Raw genomic sequence first — 18,666 nt, 5'->3', positions numbered from 1 at the left:
TTACTATTATTACTCTCATTTTCTTTTTTCTTTTCTTTCTTCTTTTTCTTTTTTTTTTTTTTTTTTAAAATTCATAACAACAATACTAATAATGATTATCATTACAAAATTTTTCACTATTACTAATATTATCATTTCAAATATTAGGATCATCATTATTATCATTATCATTATCATTATCAAAATTATAACTACTATTATTATCATCATCACTTTTTAATGTTCAGATTGAAATGTGAAAGTGGAAATGCTGTTTTTCTGTTGTTCAAATGTTATTTGCAGGGCTGTAAATTCGGTTTTTAGTTTTTAGGGAGTGTGAAGAAAAAAAATATTTGTGAATGCTGTTCTTGTATGTATGTATGTATGTATGTATGTATGTATGTATGTATGTATGTATGTATGTATGTATGTATATGTGTATGTGTGTATGTGTATGTATATATGTATGTATGTATGTGAATATAGACATAATACAGGAGGGGGTAGTCAGTTGTTGTTTAGTTCCATTGTTACAACTTAGTTAATATTTAAGCTAAATGTTAGCATCCGTATGATGTTGGATAGAGTTATTATTAGTTTACTTTCACAATTTTTAATATTTTATTTTGTGAAAAGCATGCATATCACATGTTCCTTCTCTTAATTTAATTTAATTTAATTTGATTTAATTTAATTCATTCATTCATTTTTTCTTCCCTTTACATCTTTAGGGCATTTAACTTTTGAAATTGAAATTTAAAAAAAAAAGGAATTTAGAAATTTCGATATAAATATTTTTGATAAATGATAGATGTGACATACATGTGTTAATTTGACAATGACAACTAATTAATGCATATGCAAAAATTACTAATAATCAAATGATGTGATAATATATGTTAATTTTTGATAAATGATAGATAATAATATAATGCATATGTTGAAATTATTAATCAATTAATTTTTAAAAATAATTCATTCTTAATAAGAATTATCTAAAAGAGAAGAAAAAAAAAAAAAAAGAAGCGAATAGTTTAATAGGCATTTATACAGTTCTATTATATTTTGACTTTTTTTTTTTTAACAATTTTAATTTTAATTTTAGATGAGAAAATTGAAAGTAAAGGAAGGATTGTGAGTAAATTAAACAATAATGGAGTTAAAGTAAAATATGCAAATAAATGAATAATCAAGTAAGTAAATAAGTAAGTAAGTAACTAAGTAAGTAAATAAGTCGATAAATAAATAAATGAGAAAAGAGCCAAGTAAACAGGTTGCTAATGTTGTTTATATATAGCATTAGCAAATAGTTGACAATATGGTTGAATGATCAAATGCAGGAAGGAGTATGAAATGTGACATATCGATGAAATTGATGAACCATTTTTAATAGGTATTTGTATGATTCCTAGTACTGTTAAGCTTATTTAATAATTATAGTACTGTTAATATCTATTCTAAGGTATGAGAAAAAAAAAAAGAAAACTGATTTAAAAGTGAAATTCCGGAACATTTCCGGATCAATATTTGTATCTGACAGGAGAGCATATAAATTATTGAATGTATTGAAGGCATACAATTGATTTCAAGTTCTTCAAACATTTACTATTTTTCAGTAAAAGATATATTACGAAAATAATAAAGAGCAAAGATCATTAGTAAACGATATATAGTAGAAATCGAAATATGGGACAAAAAAAAAAAAAAGAAATTGATTTTTTAGTCCTAATAAAATATATTTTTGTTTTCTTTCCATCTATTAATACTCAATGTGATAGAAGAGTAAAAATTCTGGCTATTTATGATGAAATAAAAACTCTGGCCACTTGTGATAAAACAAAAGCTTTGGCCATTTGCAATAAAATAAAAGCTTTGGCCATTTATAATGAAATAAAAACTCTGGCCATTTATAATGAAACAACAATAACTCTGGCTATTTATAATAAAATAAAAGCTCTGGCCATTTATAATGAAACAAAAATTTTGGCTATTTATAGTGAAATAAAAACTCTGACCATTTCTCAAATCTTTTTATCATTTTATTATCTTCATATCACTCATCGAGGATAAGTTCATTATCATTTATCTTTTTATATCTTTCATCTAAAATAAGTTAATTACCATTCCTTTTTCGTTTTTTCACTCATAATTTTTACTACCACAATCTTATCTGTATTCCTATACAATGATTATCACTAGTGATGATTATCATTAACATCATTACTGTTATACTATCATCACTTAATTCTTATTCATCATTACATCAAATATTGCATATCTTATTTTTACTGTCACAATCTTATCTGTATTTCCATACAGTGATTGTTATCAGTGATTATCATTAATATCATTGCTGCTATACTATCATCATTTAATTCTTAATAATTATTCGATCAAATATTACATATCCTATAATTTATGATCATGTTTATTCCCCCTATTTCCTCTTCTTTCAACGTTTTTATTAATTTATTTTGTAAATTATAATTTTTTTTTTTTTTGAAAAATTACTTTTGCAAAATCGTTTTTATAAATGTTAGCAAAGTATTATGAATGATTGGATTATTTTGAAGGAAAAAATAAGAAAATGGCATTACTCACCGATCGTGATCGTCGTAAGCAAATTAGCGTACGTGGAATTGCTCAAGTGGAAAATGTTTCAAATATCAAAACTTCCTTTAATCGTCATCTTCATTTCTCAATCATTAAGGTTTTATTGAAAAGAATTAATTTTTTTTTTTTTTCTACTAAATATAGCAAATAGTATTGTTTTTGGAATAGTAATAATCGAATAATTGAAATATTAAATTATTTGAGCTACTTCTTTATTCATAGCAAACAATCTTTCGGAGTAGAAGTAGCTGAATAATTTGATATTTCCATTATTCGGCTATTCGTAGCAAATAATCTCTTGGAATAGAAGTAATCGAATAATTTGATATTTCAATTATTTGGCTATTCACCAGCGAACACTCCTTTGGGATAGAAGTAGACGAATAATTGAAATCAAATTATTCGGCCATTTGTATTCTAAAAATTTTAATGAATTGGAAAAAAGTTTATGCTGAATTAGAAAATGAAAAATAATTATATTTAGCAGCAGAATAAAGATTAACAGTATTGGTCAAATTCAACCGAATTATATGTTCTGTTAGTTAGGAAAGAATTTTTCGTTTTTAAAACTGAGAAAAGTATATCTTTCATCTTTTTCTTTTAATTAATTACTAAATTTTAGGATCGAAATGTAGCAACACCTCGGGATTATTACTTTGCTCTGGCAAATACTGTCCGAGATCATTTGGTGAGCCGATGGATTCGTACACAGCAATATTACTACGACAAAGATCCAAAGGTAATTACTTACTTACTTATTTACTTACTTCACTTACTGACTTACTCTCCCATTTATTTACTTACTTACTCACTCACTTATTCAGCTATTTACGTAATTTACTTACTTACTTACTTGCTTACTTATTTACTTAATTACTCATTCACTTACTTACCCAACTACTAACGTAATTTCATTTTTCAATTTAATTTTGGAATAAAATTCATTTCTATGATTTCATGCAAATTTCAAGCAATTAGAATTTTTTACATGAGAAGTTTTTTCTTTTTTCTTTTTTTTCCGTTTAGTCATTTTTAGTTCCTAATTAATTAAGTCATTCTTAATTGGAGCGAATTTTTTTCTAGCGTGTTTACTACTTGTCGTTGGAATTTTACATGGGTCGAACGTTATCCAATACGATGATGAATATTGGTATTCAAGCAGCAATCGATGAAGCTTTATATCAGGTAAAAGTAACATTTCAGTAGTTTATAAATAAATCAATATTTTATGTTCGGGTCATCAGGGATTAACAAAATTTCACAATGATGTTGCAAAATGGACATTAAGATTGGTCAGTTCATACCCAATGTGAACCGAATCACTTGTAAATGCCCATTGATTCAATCCATCATTGTTGATAAAAGATTACTGATAATAGGTTGGGATTAGTTTATGAAATTCTTTGTGATAATATATCGTTTGAGAGATTTTCTTTTGGCCTTTTTTAAAACTTTGTCATTAATGTATTACATCTTCTTTCTCTTACTTTATCACTTCAATTAGATCTTTTGAACTCTTTAAAATGATTTATTCAACTTTCCATAACATATATCAAACCTACAGGATAATCATTAGAACTTCTACAATTGTTATTTTAGTTGTTGAATTAGAATTCAACAAAATAGCACAAATCATTGAAGTAGTATATATATATGTCGTTCCCAATCATATTTTAATGATTTATAGTATCGTAATGAAATTTTGTAATCATCATCTCTATTTATATTTAGCACATTTTAAAATAATCAAAATTTTTATCTGTTCAAAAGTTGATTATCAAAAATAACATCTGTTAATCTAACAATAGCTATGCTGGAACTTTCAACAAATATCTCTTTAAGCAAATAATTTTTATCGTTTAAATTTGTGTTTGAGAAAAAAAAAAGAAACGAAAAGTTATTTATTTTTCTCCCAAAAATATATGTTTCTTTTTTTTTCTTCTCAAAATCATTTTTTCAATTTTTTTATTTCGATGAAAAATCAACATTCAAATTTTTAACTTATGTTTTCTTTTTCTTTTAATAGCTTGGTCTTGATGTGGAGGAATTACAAGAAATTGAAGAAGATGCTGGCCTTGGAAATGGTGGTCTTGGTCGTTTGGCAGCATGTTTTCTTGATTCAATGGCTACATTGGGTATTGCTGCTTATGGATATGGTCTACGTTACGAATATGGTATTTTCAAACAGCTTATTCGGGATGGTTGGCAAGTATGTTTATCCATTTTTCATCAATTTAACAGAAAAATGAAAAGTTAAAATAATTCGTTGAATGAATCATTGTATATTGGATATCGCAAATATATAATGACAGTATATCATAAGGAAATTTATTATTAGTTATGATTGATAGTAATGATTTTTTTTATTTTTATTTGATGCAAAGTCCAAATTTTTTCTGTTTTTTGTTACATTTCAATACATAATATATGCACATTATTTGAAAAATTATTACAGAGATATTTTTTTCTTTTGTGCTTATGAAAGAATGTGAAAGAAATAATAGCAATGACGGATAAGATATTCGACAAACAAAGCATCATGAATATGCAAAACAAAATTTGCAAATATTAGAGGATAAAAATGCTTTAGGTTGAAGAACCAGATGATTGGTTACGATTTGGTAATCCATGGGAGAAATCTCGTCCCGAATATATGTTACCAATCAATTTTTACGGGAATGTTGAAAAAGATGCAAATGGCAATGTTAGTAAATATTTTACTTTCATCAGTGAAATCTTTTCGTGATATAGTGATTTGCTAATAATATTATACTTTATTTTTAAAATATAACCAGAGAATTTTCCTTTCAAGTTTCTTATTGGATTAAAAAAAAACTTCAAAGATTAGGTTCAATTTTTCTTTCTTTTTTTAAAGAAAAATGTAAACTAAAAGCCAAATTCCAGAGCAAATGGGTTAATACACAGTTGATGTTTGCAATGCCATATGATACACCTGTTCCTGGTTTTCGGAATAATGTTGTGAACACGTTACGTTTGTGGTCAGCGAAAGCAGAAAACAAATTCCATTTGAAGTTTTGTACGTTTTTGAAATTGAAGTTTTCAGTTAACAATAATATTTTCAGAACTATTAATTGCCTTAGAGCTATTTAAAGTTGAATAAAAATTTATATCAACCTTTGCATATGTAACTAACAGTTTTGATCATGATCTCAGTAGTACTTTTGTTAATTTTGCAGTCAATGATGGTGATTATGTGCAAGCAGTAATGGATCGTAATATCTCCGAGAATGTTACTCGTGTCTTATATCCCAATGATAATGTACTGCTTTTCGATCTTTTAATTGGTTCATAATAAACAGCGTAATCTATAGTTAAATTAGTAATGATTAACACAGAGAATCCAAAGAAATGGATGAAACGATATAATTTAACTTTCAATATTATAAGCTGTACTTAGGAAATCATCATATGTGATAGTTTTCACAATTTAGATGTCATACTGTCAACATAAGAACTGAGTGACGAAAGTCTTAGCAATTTTTACAAATATCAATTTATCATATTGGGAGTGATAAATCATAAATGAGTTGTAAAATGAGGAGGGTCGATTTTTAGGTCTTCATTGGGAAGGAACTTCGTCTCAAACAACAATATTTCCTGGTAGCAGCTACACTACAGGATATCATTAGGCGTTTCAAATCAAGCAAATATGGTTGCCGTGATGCTGTTCGATCAAGTATGGAGAATTTCCATGAAAAGGTAATTATGAGTTAAATCTTACAATAGGAATGATCTAATGTTGTCCAACCTGATATCATCGGTTTTAAAAGTAAAATTCGGAATTTTATTTCAAACTCTTGACTTCTATTGTATGACAATTGATTCATCAATCCTTCATCGAAAAGTGAAGTAAATCTGATTGTGGAATGGCTTGGAAATGAATTAGCGCAACAAATGGGGAGAAGTGGAACTTTAATTTCTGATTAAAGTAAAGTTTTATTTGAAGTGTCATAATTTTGAAATTATTTTTTCTCTTTAGGTTGCAATTCAACTGAACGACACTCATCCATCAATCGGTATTCCGGAACTCATCCGTTTGTTTGTGGACGTCGAAGGTCTGTTATAACCATTTCGTTCAATTCCTGATTTATCAATGAACGAACTTTGACAATTCTGCTTGTTTATATAGTTTTCAGCTTTTTGAAAAATTTTTTGGAAAAAAGTTGCAATATTTAATTTCAGGATTACCATTCGATAAAGCTTTCGACATTTGCGTGAAAACATTTGCATATACCAATCATACGCTTTTGCCAGAAGCTCTTGAACGTTGGCCAGTATCATTACTTGGAAATTTACTGCCACGACATCTCGAAATCATATACCAAATCAATCAAGTTTTCATGGATGTAAGTTACTTTGCTGTACTTAATTAAATGATTTAGTAGTTTTGTTGATCTGGTTTCGAGGTTGATTCACTTTTGGTAGCCTAAATTAAATTTATTTAGTAAGAACGTGATTTGGAAATATTTGGTTTCTAAGCTCTTCTACATTTTCAATTTGTTTATTTAGCTAAACCAAGAGTTATTTAGAATGCGATATTTTTGGCTATTTATGAATTGTTCTAGAAAAAACTATAGAAATTGAATTGTTAAGGCGATATCTGCACGATATCCAGGAGATTTCGATCGTATGCGTCGTATGTCAATTGTGGAGGAAGCGGATGGATTTGGTGAAAAACGAATCAATATGGCACATCTGTGTATCGTTGGCTCACATGCAATTAATGGTGTTGCTGCTTTACATTCAGATCTGTTGAAGAAAACCGTGTAAGCTTAATTTCGAAACTTATTACGTTTCATATTTTAGTTTGAACTTGCTATTAATTATTTTATCTCATCGAGTTAAAGAAATTAATATTGCCTTTAAGATTGCCTTTAAGACATTTAATATTGCCTTTAAGATACTAAGCTTCATTGCAATTTTTACTACGTTGCACTAACATGATGCGTAACGTGATGAAATGTAAAATGAGATTTAATATCTGAAATTTAGATGATAAAAAATATTAGCACTGCATTGAGGAAACTGTCTCACACACCTGGAAAATAGTTGTTAATACTTGGTTCCACAGATCGCCACTTTTTAAATATAGTCTGATTTGTCATTTATGCCAAGAATTGTTGTAACACCAAATCCCTTATCTCTTTTCTTTATTGTCACCCTTGTTTTTATTTTATTTACTGTGGAGGGCTGGTTTTGATGCATATTAACTTGAAAATTTATAAATTTCATTTCAGATTCAAAGATTTCCATGAATTTTTCCCGGATCGATTCCAAAATAAAACTAATGGTATAACACCGCGACGCTGGCTTTTGTTATCAAATCCATCTCTTGCAGATGTTATTTGTGAGGTAAGATTTCTGAAGATCTGGACTGAAAACTTGTAAATACCTTTAATATGATTTCCATGACTTATCGCGCATTTAATATGCTGTGTTATTTAATTTGGCTGAAATGAATAATATATCGATTGCCTCAAAAGGAATCACACTATCCGTCCTTCAAGGACCTTCAAAAGGTACTCCGTTTTAATCAGGTTGTAGATAGCAGCGGAGAATTACAATTTATGAATGGTACTTTATTAAATTAACGTTGATTTTCTATTTTTCAGAAAATTGGAGAAGATTGGATTACGGATCTTGACAAATTGCAAGAACTGAAAAAATTTGCTAACGATTTAGGCTTTTTGGATGCAATTCGCCGGGTAAAGCAAGAAAATAAAATGCGTGTAGCGCAATACATCGAAGAAGAATATAATATTAAAATCAATCCATCTAGTATTTTTGATATTCACGTACGTTATTTTTCGTCATTTTCACTTCATCAATCTTAAGTTATACTAAAACTTTTGTTTCTTATTTATCTTATATCATTATTGCTTGGTAAGTGGTTTTTATGACAAGCAATTTCTAATAGTTGACAAGTAATCCCCAGTAGTGCGTTTTATGTGCACATGATGACTAATATTTGATACCAAGTTTCATTTCTTTTATTACATTATACTGTATACTACGGCTTATTTGAAGACTTCACTGTGATTTCAGTTGCATTAGTATCAACCATTAAAAAAAGAAAAAGGTTGAATTCACATAAGTCTGTTGATACATAAGGACTTTTCAAAAAAAAAAGAAAAGTTATTTATGTTGGTAAGCAAATGATTTAAATAATTACAGGTCAAACGAATTCACGAATACAAACGTCAACTACTGAATGTACTGCATGTTATTACACTTTATAATCGTATTAAAACTAATCCAAATGCAAATATTGTTCCGCGTACCGTAATTTTTGGCGGAAAGGTTGTATTTCTATCGTTTTTTATTTAAAATCTTTCAAGTTTTTTTGGGTAGTTAACTGAACGAAAATTTTGACAAATTTTTTGTTATATCTCTAAATTTTAGAAATTTTTTACTAGTATAATTTCTGGAAAATAAGACTTTCAAGATTTTTTAAAAGATTTTCCCAGTAAAATATTATTTTAAAGATTAAGGTGATCTTTTTTCTGAATTGTTTAGCAAATTTTTGGGATTCTATTATGGGTTGGTATTTACTGCAGGCAGCTCCAGGATATCATATGGCAAAGCAAATTATTAAACTGATCGGCTGTGTTGGCGATGTAATAAACCATGATCCAATTGTTGGGGATAAACTGAAGGTTTTAACTTTTTTTTTTAAAGGATACAGAAAAAAATTTCCTTTCGATGGCATTATAAGAGAAGGGATGGAGTTGATAATGAAATTTTCTATCAAAAAACGCCGAAAAGTTCTACAAATTCCAGCACTCATCAATTGCTCCAAAAAAACTGGTCGTTTTAGGTGGTATTTCTGGAAAATTATCGCGTTTCTCTAGCAGAAAAAATTATTCCAGCTGCAGATCTCAGTGAACAGATCTCAACTGCTGGTACGGAAGCTAGTGGAACGGGTAACATGAAATTCATGGTTAGTTTTACAATTTCACTTCTACTAATTATCATTCTAACAGCCTGTATTATCTGATAATCTTGTATCCTTTGAAGTTCTTCATGACAGCTAGCAGTAATGTCATTTCGGTGAATAATAGTTAGATTTGTAGAACTTGTATGAGAGTTAATTGATATTATAGTGATTCTACTTTGTAACATGAAGTTTATTGTAGAGATTTTAGCGATGCATGGAAAAATCAACGAAAAACTCATAAACATAATGAATTATATGGTTTATGAATGAAATTTAGTGAAAAGATGAAAAACAAGTAACACTATAAATGTGGAATTATTTAAGTTGAATGGTGCGCTAACAATTGGTACTCTTGATGGAGCTAATGTAGAAATGATGGAAGAAATGGGTCGTGAGAATATTTTCATCTTTGGTATGGAAGTTGATGATGTTGATGCACTTGGCAAAAAAGGGTAAGTTTGTCAATGACATGGGATAATATTTTATACTTATTCCTACATGACAACCTAAAAAGGCTTTCGTTGCTAAAAGTTCTTTATTTATCATTTATATATCATTCTTCTTTTTTTTTCAGTTACAATCCAGAGGATTTCATTAACAGAAATCCAGAACTTGCAAAAATTATTGAGCAAATTGAATCTGGTTTCTTTAGTCCTGATCAGCCTAATTTACTGCAAGATGTTGCAATGGCATTAAAGAAATGGGATCGGTAAGTTTTTCCATATGTTTGTAAAATGTTATTATGCAGAATGAGAGAGAGACGTTCATGGGAAAAGTATGGGCAAATATTATGCGAGGGATACCTAAGGATTATTTAAGGTATTGTTATAAGGGGTTGAACTCAAATTAATTTTTACTTTTGAAACTTTAACTCGGTTGAAAAATAAATGTATTTTAATTAAAAATTTTTTTTAAGTTTTATGGTGTGCGCTGATTATGATGCATTTATCAAGTGTCAGCTGGAAGTAGAACGTACTTATCAGGTTTGTATGTTGGTTCATTTTATCTTTAACGTTTTTTGGAATATTTTTCTGAATTCTCAAACGGAAGTTAAGTTATTATTGAAGCTTTTATTCCTGATAAAAGACTCTTTGTAAACCTTATTTAACTTATTTATCCTATGTTTGCATAATTCAACTTATTCTCTTTATTTGCTTTAAAACGATTTCATGTACCGAATGAAAATCTTTCCAGAATGCGGATAAATGGACACGTATGGCTTTAATGAACATTGCAAGTAGCGGTAAATTCAGTACGGATCGTACAATTGCAGAATATGCTCGGCAGATTTGGGATGTAACACCAGGCGAACTTAAATTGCCGGCACCATTCGAAAGTTCCGAACATCAACAGCAGCAGAATAGCAAATAAAACCATTTCGACTCCACCTTTCTCCCTCTTTTTGTTCATATGCTTTTGATTAGATAATATATGATTTCCATGATAAGAGGAATGAGCTTGTTAGATAAGTTTGTCAGGAAGACTGATAAGGGTCGTGATACGACATGTAAGCAATGATAGAAATTGATACAGTTTTCCTTGTAGTTTCTTCTAGGTTTTTTTTTCTCTCATTTTTTCTTTAAGGGTTAATCGTGTAGGTTTTTTCTTTATTGTTTTCCTTTTCCTTTTTTTTTAAAAAAAATATGGAATTAATTATTCAATGAAATTACTGGAATTGATTGAGTGCGATAATTTATCTTTTTTTTCTTCCTATATAGTTAACTGTATTATTTGTATTTGAGTAATATATATGTTAACGAATATCGATATGCCTTTACATTTGTGCCATGAATTTTTTTTTTCAAAATGTATTTTTCGGTACTGTAGCATGCCTTAATATATTTAATGAATTTAGCTTTATGAATTTAAAAAACAAGATGTTTTCTATTTCATATCTATCTATTATTAAAAGAATTATTCAATGAAATTATTGGAATTGATTGAAGTGGTCAACTTATTCCAATCTTATCTTTTGAAAATTTTTAGATTTGAAAGATTTTTTTGTTTTCGAAATTACGTTCGATAAGTGTTTACACTTTATTTTGTTGCTTTATTAACTTCACATCATTATCATAATCATCATAGAGATTTAGAGCTAAGAGAAAACGTTTTAATTTCCGATCATTATATTCGATTAGTTGTGATGGAAGAATGATAATACTGTTTAGTACATCGAAATGACTACATAATTAACGAATCAAAATGACCAACATAATTGCCAAGTTGAAATGGTCACATAATATTTAAAGTTAAAGGAAATGTATAAATGATGGAAATATATGCAAATATAAGCAGATCGATAGAAGTGATGCTGGATTATGTATGAAATCTTTGATCTTATAAAAAACCTTATGCATAGAAAATTTTTTTCTTAAGCATAAATTAAATTTTCTAGTTCTAAAAAAAAAAAAAAGGAGTAGGACTCATTTGCTACAATATTTATTGTCTTTCTAAATTTCATTGAATGCAATATTAGTAATTAGTTTTTTTAATTTTCACAAATGAGGTATTGATTTTATTCGTAAGACTTCTTTTACCATTATACCTTATCATGACAATAGCTTTATCGATTTGTATGCTTTTAATTAAGAGTAAATGATTTTTCTGAGTATTTTTCTATTTTTAAATTTAACTTTTATGAATGAAAAAGATACCAACAATAGTTGAAATTGTCGAACTATTGTTTAGGTAATTAAAGGTAGGAGTATGAGATTAATGGTTGATATTAATAGATAGGTAAGATTATAGAAAATCTAACAGAGAATTGAGTTTTTCTGGGTTTCCTTCTTGAACAGCTTGTTTGAACTATCGAAATAAAAATGACGATGACAAATTTCCAATTATAAAAAATGTATCTATATGATTACGATTGTGATCGTGATTATTTAGTTATCACAATAATGAAAAGTGATAATTATTGCTATGGGATATGGAGCATTCTTGATCTACGGGTGATGTTCAAAATTTATCTCCTCAGATGAACAACTGCAGTAGCGAAGTTGTACAAATATGTATATTGAATGGTATTATTCTAATTTTTATCGAATAATTTAAGAGAACTAATTTCAAATATGTCAATTCGGCCATCATCGTCTCACGTTACTTCAGCGGATGATTCACCTTCGATACGTTTGACTGAAGAAGATGATGAACTTCCCAATACTCAGGTAATGATGTATAAAATGTATTTATTGATTTATAACTTGCTCTAAGTTGAACTATTGAGTTGATTGAGTAATTTCAATTATATAGCAAATGTTAATCATTCTTTTACATTATTTACTAATATCTAGCAAATATTTATATAAGATTGCAATTAGCTGCTGTTAATAAATGGCAATAATACAGATAAGTTAATTGAATTAAATAATTTCAGATGTTGCAACGATATATGGTTGATATTTATGCAATTACTGGTGCAATTGATGATATTGGCATGGTATATCGGAATCTAAGACCAATATGGGCAAATAATGCTGTTTCACATTTGGTGGATCCTTGCATAAAAATTTTATCAAAAATCCCGAGTTCCAGGTATAGTTGATATATTTTTTGTTTTGTAGGAATTCATAAAAGAAGTGAAATAGCTTTTACATTAGATGATGATTCATCGGGGGAAAATTTTGATTGCATAAGGGAAATTAATTTTTTAAAAATAGCATTATATGTTAGTATAATGGGTGTCATATGAAATTTTCGGTAAATTTTAAGGCAAACGTTTGAACTAATCGAAGTGGTTCTGGTAAAAATATTTTTGCTTAAATCTGATTGATGACTTACACTTTTATTGCCAGAGTTATCATGTTAGTCAGAGAATTGTTAAATATACGAGTGAACTTTATTATCGTCATTACTTATTTATAGGCCTGCTGTTTTGAACTATATTGGCATGCTGACACATGAAGCAACACATTTGTATTTATCGAAAAAAGAAAATCCACATATTGGTTAGACTAATTTAATTTACTCCAAAATTTCCACGTAAATGACGGATGGTAAGTTAAGCATTATATAAGGGAATAGTCATTGAACATAATTATGGTTGACCTACTGGTACTATGTTAGTAATAGAGAAGGTATGAAATTAAATGGTAATTTGATCTTAATTGTCCAAATATCACCTAAGGCTTGGACGAAAGAGATGAAGAGTAAGATAGGGATTTTAGGTTAAGTCGGATACCTGGAGATAGGGAAAAAGCGAGAGTGGACTTGTTCAGTTCATTTATAATCACTAAAGAAGTAGAGCAGTGATTGGAGAAGTTACAAAAATCGAAAAACAATAGAGTTGTATATCATCAGGAATACTGTCCGTTATTTTGCTAAGTTGCGGTGAGTTGAACTATGGAATGGTTGATGAACGATTTGGTTGAAAGGAGACGATTTGTAGCCACTATTAAGGACTTTTTTTAAGGGATTGATATATCTTTTGCAGCACGATATAATTGTACAAATCTTGGAATATTTCTTGCGTTAAATAAATTCTGATTACTCTCGATAATGTTACAGTTCTTTAATTGGATTTCATTTTTTTAAATTGTAAGTTTCGAAGTTATCAAAGGTATTTATGTCTTTTTTTTGACTGAAAAGACATAAATTATTCTAAGCATTTCAGCAGCCGATACTGCTAACATTGAGCGTGCCATACGGAAGCTTACAAGTGAATTTCGACGTCTACTAACTAGAACACAATCGAAAGGCTTCGCATTTGACGTACTTGTGGTACATTTTCTTGTTTTATGTTTCCTGACTTGCTCACTGATGTTCTGATTTACGCTAACTGGAAGAGTTTCTGAATATGAAAAGCATGCAGGAAAATTTCGGTTTGTCAAGGAATTAAATCGGATAGAATGGGTTGCGAAAGAATCAGGATAGCTTACCCATTAATTTACTTATTCTAAGGGAACCGATAGACTTAACGAAGAGCCTTTAGTGATTATACTCGTGAGAGTATTTCAAAAGAGTAACCTTATAAGTGATATGTGTCTCATTATCAGATTTGTCGATCACTTCTGATAGATTTGAGAAAATAGATGGCATGAAACATTGAAAGAAAATTCCGATTGCAATTGTTATCAATCAAATTTCGCATCATTTAATAGTGGAAAAATTGCATTAAAATCGAAGAAAAATGGGCGTATAAAGTAAAGAATAAGAAATTCAAGTTTTTTCTTAAAAATGCTCAGAAATAATCCGCAGTTCTTTTTTTTTCAGTGGGCTTGCAATCTGTTTGTTGAAATATGTAAATATAATTACGAACGTCCAATTGCAAAAAATGCTGGCATTACGCCACCTGCTTTGCTTGCATTATTTGATTCATGCCCAGCCGTTTCTAGTGTTATCAAATTAACCGATAAGGCGATCGCTTTGCTGTGAGTTTGTTCAAACAAATCTTTATTTGAATTTTGGATGAGATTACTTAACCAATGCTACTAAAATTAAAAGAAAAAGAATTACCACCGTTCTTAACATACTTTTCTAGAGTAAGGTTGGAAGTTATAAAGTGTTTAAGAATCACGGAAATATGTTTTGACGAATACAAGATTAAAGGAACAAGAACACAACTATGTTTGTAGTATTTAAGAATAGGATGTTCATCTTTTTTTTTTAATTGTCTTTAATTGTTATTTGTCAATAATTTCAGATTAAATACTACACCTGACGAATGCCTCTCTATACTGATTGATGCTTCCGCACATGGTTTCTGCTTTGCTTGGATATGGTTACACATTGCGTAAGTTCAACTTTAGCATTTTTGAGGATTTTCGAAGTTTTCATAGATTTTTTAGTGTTCTTTGTTCCTGCATAAACAGTAACAAATAGTTGATTTATGTGTTATATGAAATTTCGAAACTACGAATATATGAAACTTCGAAATTACGAATTCATATGAAATTTCAAAATTATATGAAATTTCAAAAAAAAAAAATAGTATTATATGAAATTTCGAAATTACGATGGGCTTAATTATAGGTTCTATAAAATTGCTGTAAGTTCTCAATAAATTCCTTTTTTTTTTTCAATGCCTAAAAATCAAGCTTTGAAAAATGTTCTAGTTTAAAAAAAATTGGTCTTTCTCTTTATAGTTCTTCGTTTCCGGATACCATTGTTGCCCATTTGTTAAAAATTGGAATACAAGATTTCAAGCACTATCTCAACACAGTACTGGTAATTCTTCAGTTCTTCATGAACACTAATTCGAAATTGATTTTCAATGTAACAATCTATGATATATCAGCTTAACTAACGTTACTGCCAATAAGTTGTAGAATGGCGAGTATTTTCCATTACTGCATATACATTTTAATTATTCAATGAATTCTTGGTCGAGACTTTGAAAACTATTTACTGTGATTTAAATCTTTTAAAATTTGTTCATCTTACTCATCGCTATCATGTTTTTTTATTTATTTTTTAAGTTGTTTTTTTAGACCTGTTTTTTAGATCAGTCAAGTACCTATAGAAGTTCATGAAAGTTATAAGCAAAAATTTCTGTCAGTATGTGATGTGTTCACTTTTCTTGCAACTCAAAACAACGCCGAATTAAGGAATGCAATGCGAGAAATGATATGCGTATGTTTTGTTATCACTTATCCTGAATGTTAATATTAAGTAAAAATATGAAAACACGATCTTTGTAATTGATCTTTTGTTGATTAGTTACGTCAGTTTAAGTTTGTGCTCACCAAATGAAGCTGATAGTGTGATAACTGCAGTAGTTGCAGGATAGTTTCCATGTTGCTTTCATCTAAAAAGAAATAAAAGTAAAAATTACTTTGAAGTGACTTTTTTTGCAGAATGATCGAGATGTCTTGGAAAATGCAACAGCTCTCCCAGAACAGCTGCAGAATTTATCATTACCATTTCTCATAAAAATGGTAGCAAATTCTCCAGATATATTGCGATTTTTAGTGCATAATGTTTACGATTTGGGTTAGTTGTCTTTTGTAATTTAATTAGATATTCTAGGAATTTAATTAGTTGAAAAATTTTATTTTTACTTGCATCCTTCAAAAGGATCATATAAGATTTTACCTCTTATGATATTTTTCTATAGTTACTACAAGTGGACTTCCAAAATTAACCAATTCTATTTGGAAAATAAAATTGTTTATTGATAGAGATTTCAGTTACAACTGGTTTTATTATCAGTGGTGCGAAATATGTGTCACAACTAAACAAGCAATGCCTGCTACCATTATTGCCAAATATGGAATATACTTATACTGCATTTATGCGTCAAATAACATTTTATCTAAATTCGGATGCTTTGGCACATATCGTGGAACTAATATTACCAATAGCTTTCGATGATAATATTTTCGAAAGTTTGCAGTGTTTTTTTTCTTTCTTTTTAAGTCTGAAGTAATTGACAAATTAAAATGATTCTTTTTCCCTGAAAAATAAATCCTGTTTTTGTTTTTACTTGCACATATCTATCAGTGGTCCTTTTGTTTCTTTTATTACCATACCATATATCATATTGTTTTTCAAACGCTTTTTGTTAAACTTAAGTTCTAATTTAACGAAGTTGAATATCTCACAAAAGAAGTGTTTGTCTTTATGAAAAACGCTTTGAAAATAAAAATGCTAAAATGTCAGGAAAAAAACTTCTAAATTTGTTCTTTCAGAATTCGGTGATTACGATCAGGCTTTCCAGGCATCGATGAAAGATAGTGCTTTGCAAATCTTGGTAAGTTACAACTCATGCTTATGTTCAATTACAAACTTGAAAACGAAACACATGTTAATTTTTTTATCTTTTACTGCTATTTCTAGACAGAGATAATTGGGATGGTGGTATCACTGGTTCATAATCAAGCAATGTATAATGTCGGCGAAAGTGCTCTCTTGAGACGATGTGCTAGTAGTTTTGAAGTTCTGGAGGAAACAATACAAAATTCAATAGCTGGTGGGGAAAAGTTGGTATTCATCTTACATTGCAATTTTTATCAATCCGTATTAGAATTTAAATTCTTAGTTTTCAGATCTTAATCGTTTGATCAGAAATGGATTCTTATTCAACATTACTTCACTTTTCTTAAGCAAATGAATAAATTTAATGGAGTCTTTTATATTTCTTTGTTTCAGATCAAAGTTATTTATTCCATATGTTCATGCATTTTGCATTGCTTCTGGTCCTGTGCGCACGGCGGAAGTTATTGCAAGATGCATTATTGAAGCAAAAGATGAAAAACAAGTGAGAATCTTTATTCGATTTAAGTTCTCAAATTTGCAAATTTCTATTGCTTCAGCCAAGTTCTACGAATAAAGAGCTACTACTGCACAAGTCAAGATAGTCTTTGATTTAAGATATTTAAACGATCATGAAAACATATTTGTTCCTCTCAATGTTTGCTCAAAAAAGTTGTTTTTTACTTTTCAGCTTATTTGCTTAATTTCATTGTTAACATCGTTAATTATCTTCGCACCGAATACCGCTGAAGATGCGATAACAAATTTTTTCGCCAATCGTACAACGTTAATGATTGAGAAGAAGCGTAAATCTTCGAAGAAACTTATTCGAATTAGTACGTTTTATGTTAGTTATATGTTAATTCAAATTTGAATTCTTTTTCGAAACAGTAAATCTGAATAGAAAGCTAGTTAATTCAAAAAAATTGCGAGGTACAGTCGCATTCGGCTAACATAAGCATTACTCATAAAATCCAAGGCAGACTAGTAACTATAATATAATGAATGTAACTAATATAATGAATGTAACTATGATATTTAACACTATAATGACTATGTCTGTAATGATTAGTGATTATAATGAAGCCGAATGGTAACCTATGATAGTAATTTCTCCAGTAAATGACGTATTATCCAAAACGATCCATCGTCCAAAATGTTTATTTAGATAATTCGTCCAATACTGCATCTTTCGACGATGATTTTTATGATGTTAAATGGTTACATAATTTACGTACTTTGAATGAATGGGAGAAAATGTCAGATGATGGACACATTATCAAATATATAAGGTTAACCCTTTTTATCCTCTTGATTTTGATGCTTTTTTTCTGTTTTTGAAATCTAACTAAGCCCAAAAAAATTAATGATGGATTGAATGTCTATCAGCGATTGCAAGTGTTCTGTTTCAGGTTCGAAATGTC

The 18,666-nt window shown here is 28.9% G+C and overlaps 2 protein-coding genes across 2 annotated transcripts in view; both read left to right on the top strand.

Annotated features, from left to right (window-relative positions):
- Window positions 1–2,553: 2,553 nt before the first annotated feature.
- LOAG_06016 (glycogen phosphorylase) lies at window positions 2,554–10,991 on the top strand. The gene is made up of 20 exons (XM_003141550.2): window positions 2,554–2,689; window positions 3,215–3,331; window positions 3,676–3,777; window positions 4,619–4,801; window positions 5,183–5,296; window positions 5,497–5,629; window positions 5,790–5,872; window positions 6,169–6,312; window positions 6,593–6,668; window positions 6,796–6,959; window positions 7,207–7,379; window positions 7,851–7,965; window positions 8,226–8,408; window positions 8,788–8,913; window positions 9,171–9,269; window positions 9,431–9,553; window positions 9,875–10,002; window positions 10,125–10,259; window positions 10,467–10,533; window positions 10,745–10,991. Exons 1-20 carry the CDS (start codon window positions 2,567–2,569, stop codon window positions 10,919–10,921), a joined length of 2,565 nt encoding a protein of 854 aa, XP_003141598.1. The 5' UTR covers window positions 2,554–2,566; the 3' UTR covers window positions 10,922–10,991.
- A 1,630-nt stretch (window positions 10,992–12,621) lies between these two features.
- Window positions 12,622–18,666, top strand: part of LOAG_18031 (hypothetical protein) — a gene marked incomplete at both ends in the record, with an annotated part of 11,772 nt that continues 5,727 nt past the window's right edge. The window contains 15 exons of the mRNA XM_020450701.1: window positions 12,622–12,717; window positions 12,927–13,084; window positions 13,415–13,497; window positions 14,163–14,269; window positions 14,762–14,919; window positions 15,192–15,281; window positions 15,634–15,715; window positions 15,992–16,120; window positions 16,345–16,480; window positions 16,678–16,875; window positions 17,179–17,240; window positions 17,327–17,469; window positions 17,639–17,747; window positions 17,934–18,078; window positions 18,411–18,534. Coding sequence (XP_020305584.1) covers window positions 12,622–12,717; window positions 12,927–13,084; window positions 13,415–13,497; window positions 14,163–14,269; window positions 14,762–14,919; window positions 15,192–15,281; window positions 15,634–15,715; window positions 15,992–16,120; window positions 16,345–16,480; window positions 16,678–16,875; window positions 17,179–17,240; window positions 17,327–17,469; window positions 17,639–17,747; window positions 17,934–18,078; window positions 18,411–18,534 — 1,820 coding nt within the window. The remainder of the gene's footprint in view (window positions 12,718–12,926; window positions 13,085–13,414; window positions 13,498–14,162; window positions 14,270–14,761; window positions 14,920–15,191; window positions 15,282–15,633; window positions 15,716–15,991; window positions 16,121–16,344; window positions 16,481–16,677; window positions 16,876–17,178; window positions 17,241–17,326; window positions 17,470–17,638; window positions 17,748–17,933; window positions 18,079–18,410; window positions 18,535–18,666) is intronic.

Source organism: Loa loa (assembly GCF_000183805.2).
Source record: "Loa loa unplaced genomic scaffold supercont3.179, whole genome shotgun sequence".
NCBI classification, from domain to species: domain Eukaryota; kingdom Metazoa; phylum Nematoda; class Chromadorea; order Rhabditida; family Onchocercidae; genus Loa; species Loa loa.
This window is presented reverse-complemented; position numbering and strand designations above follow the sequence as displayed.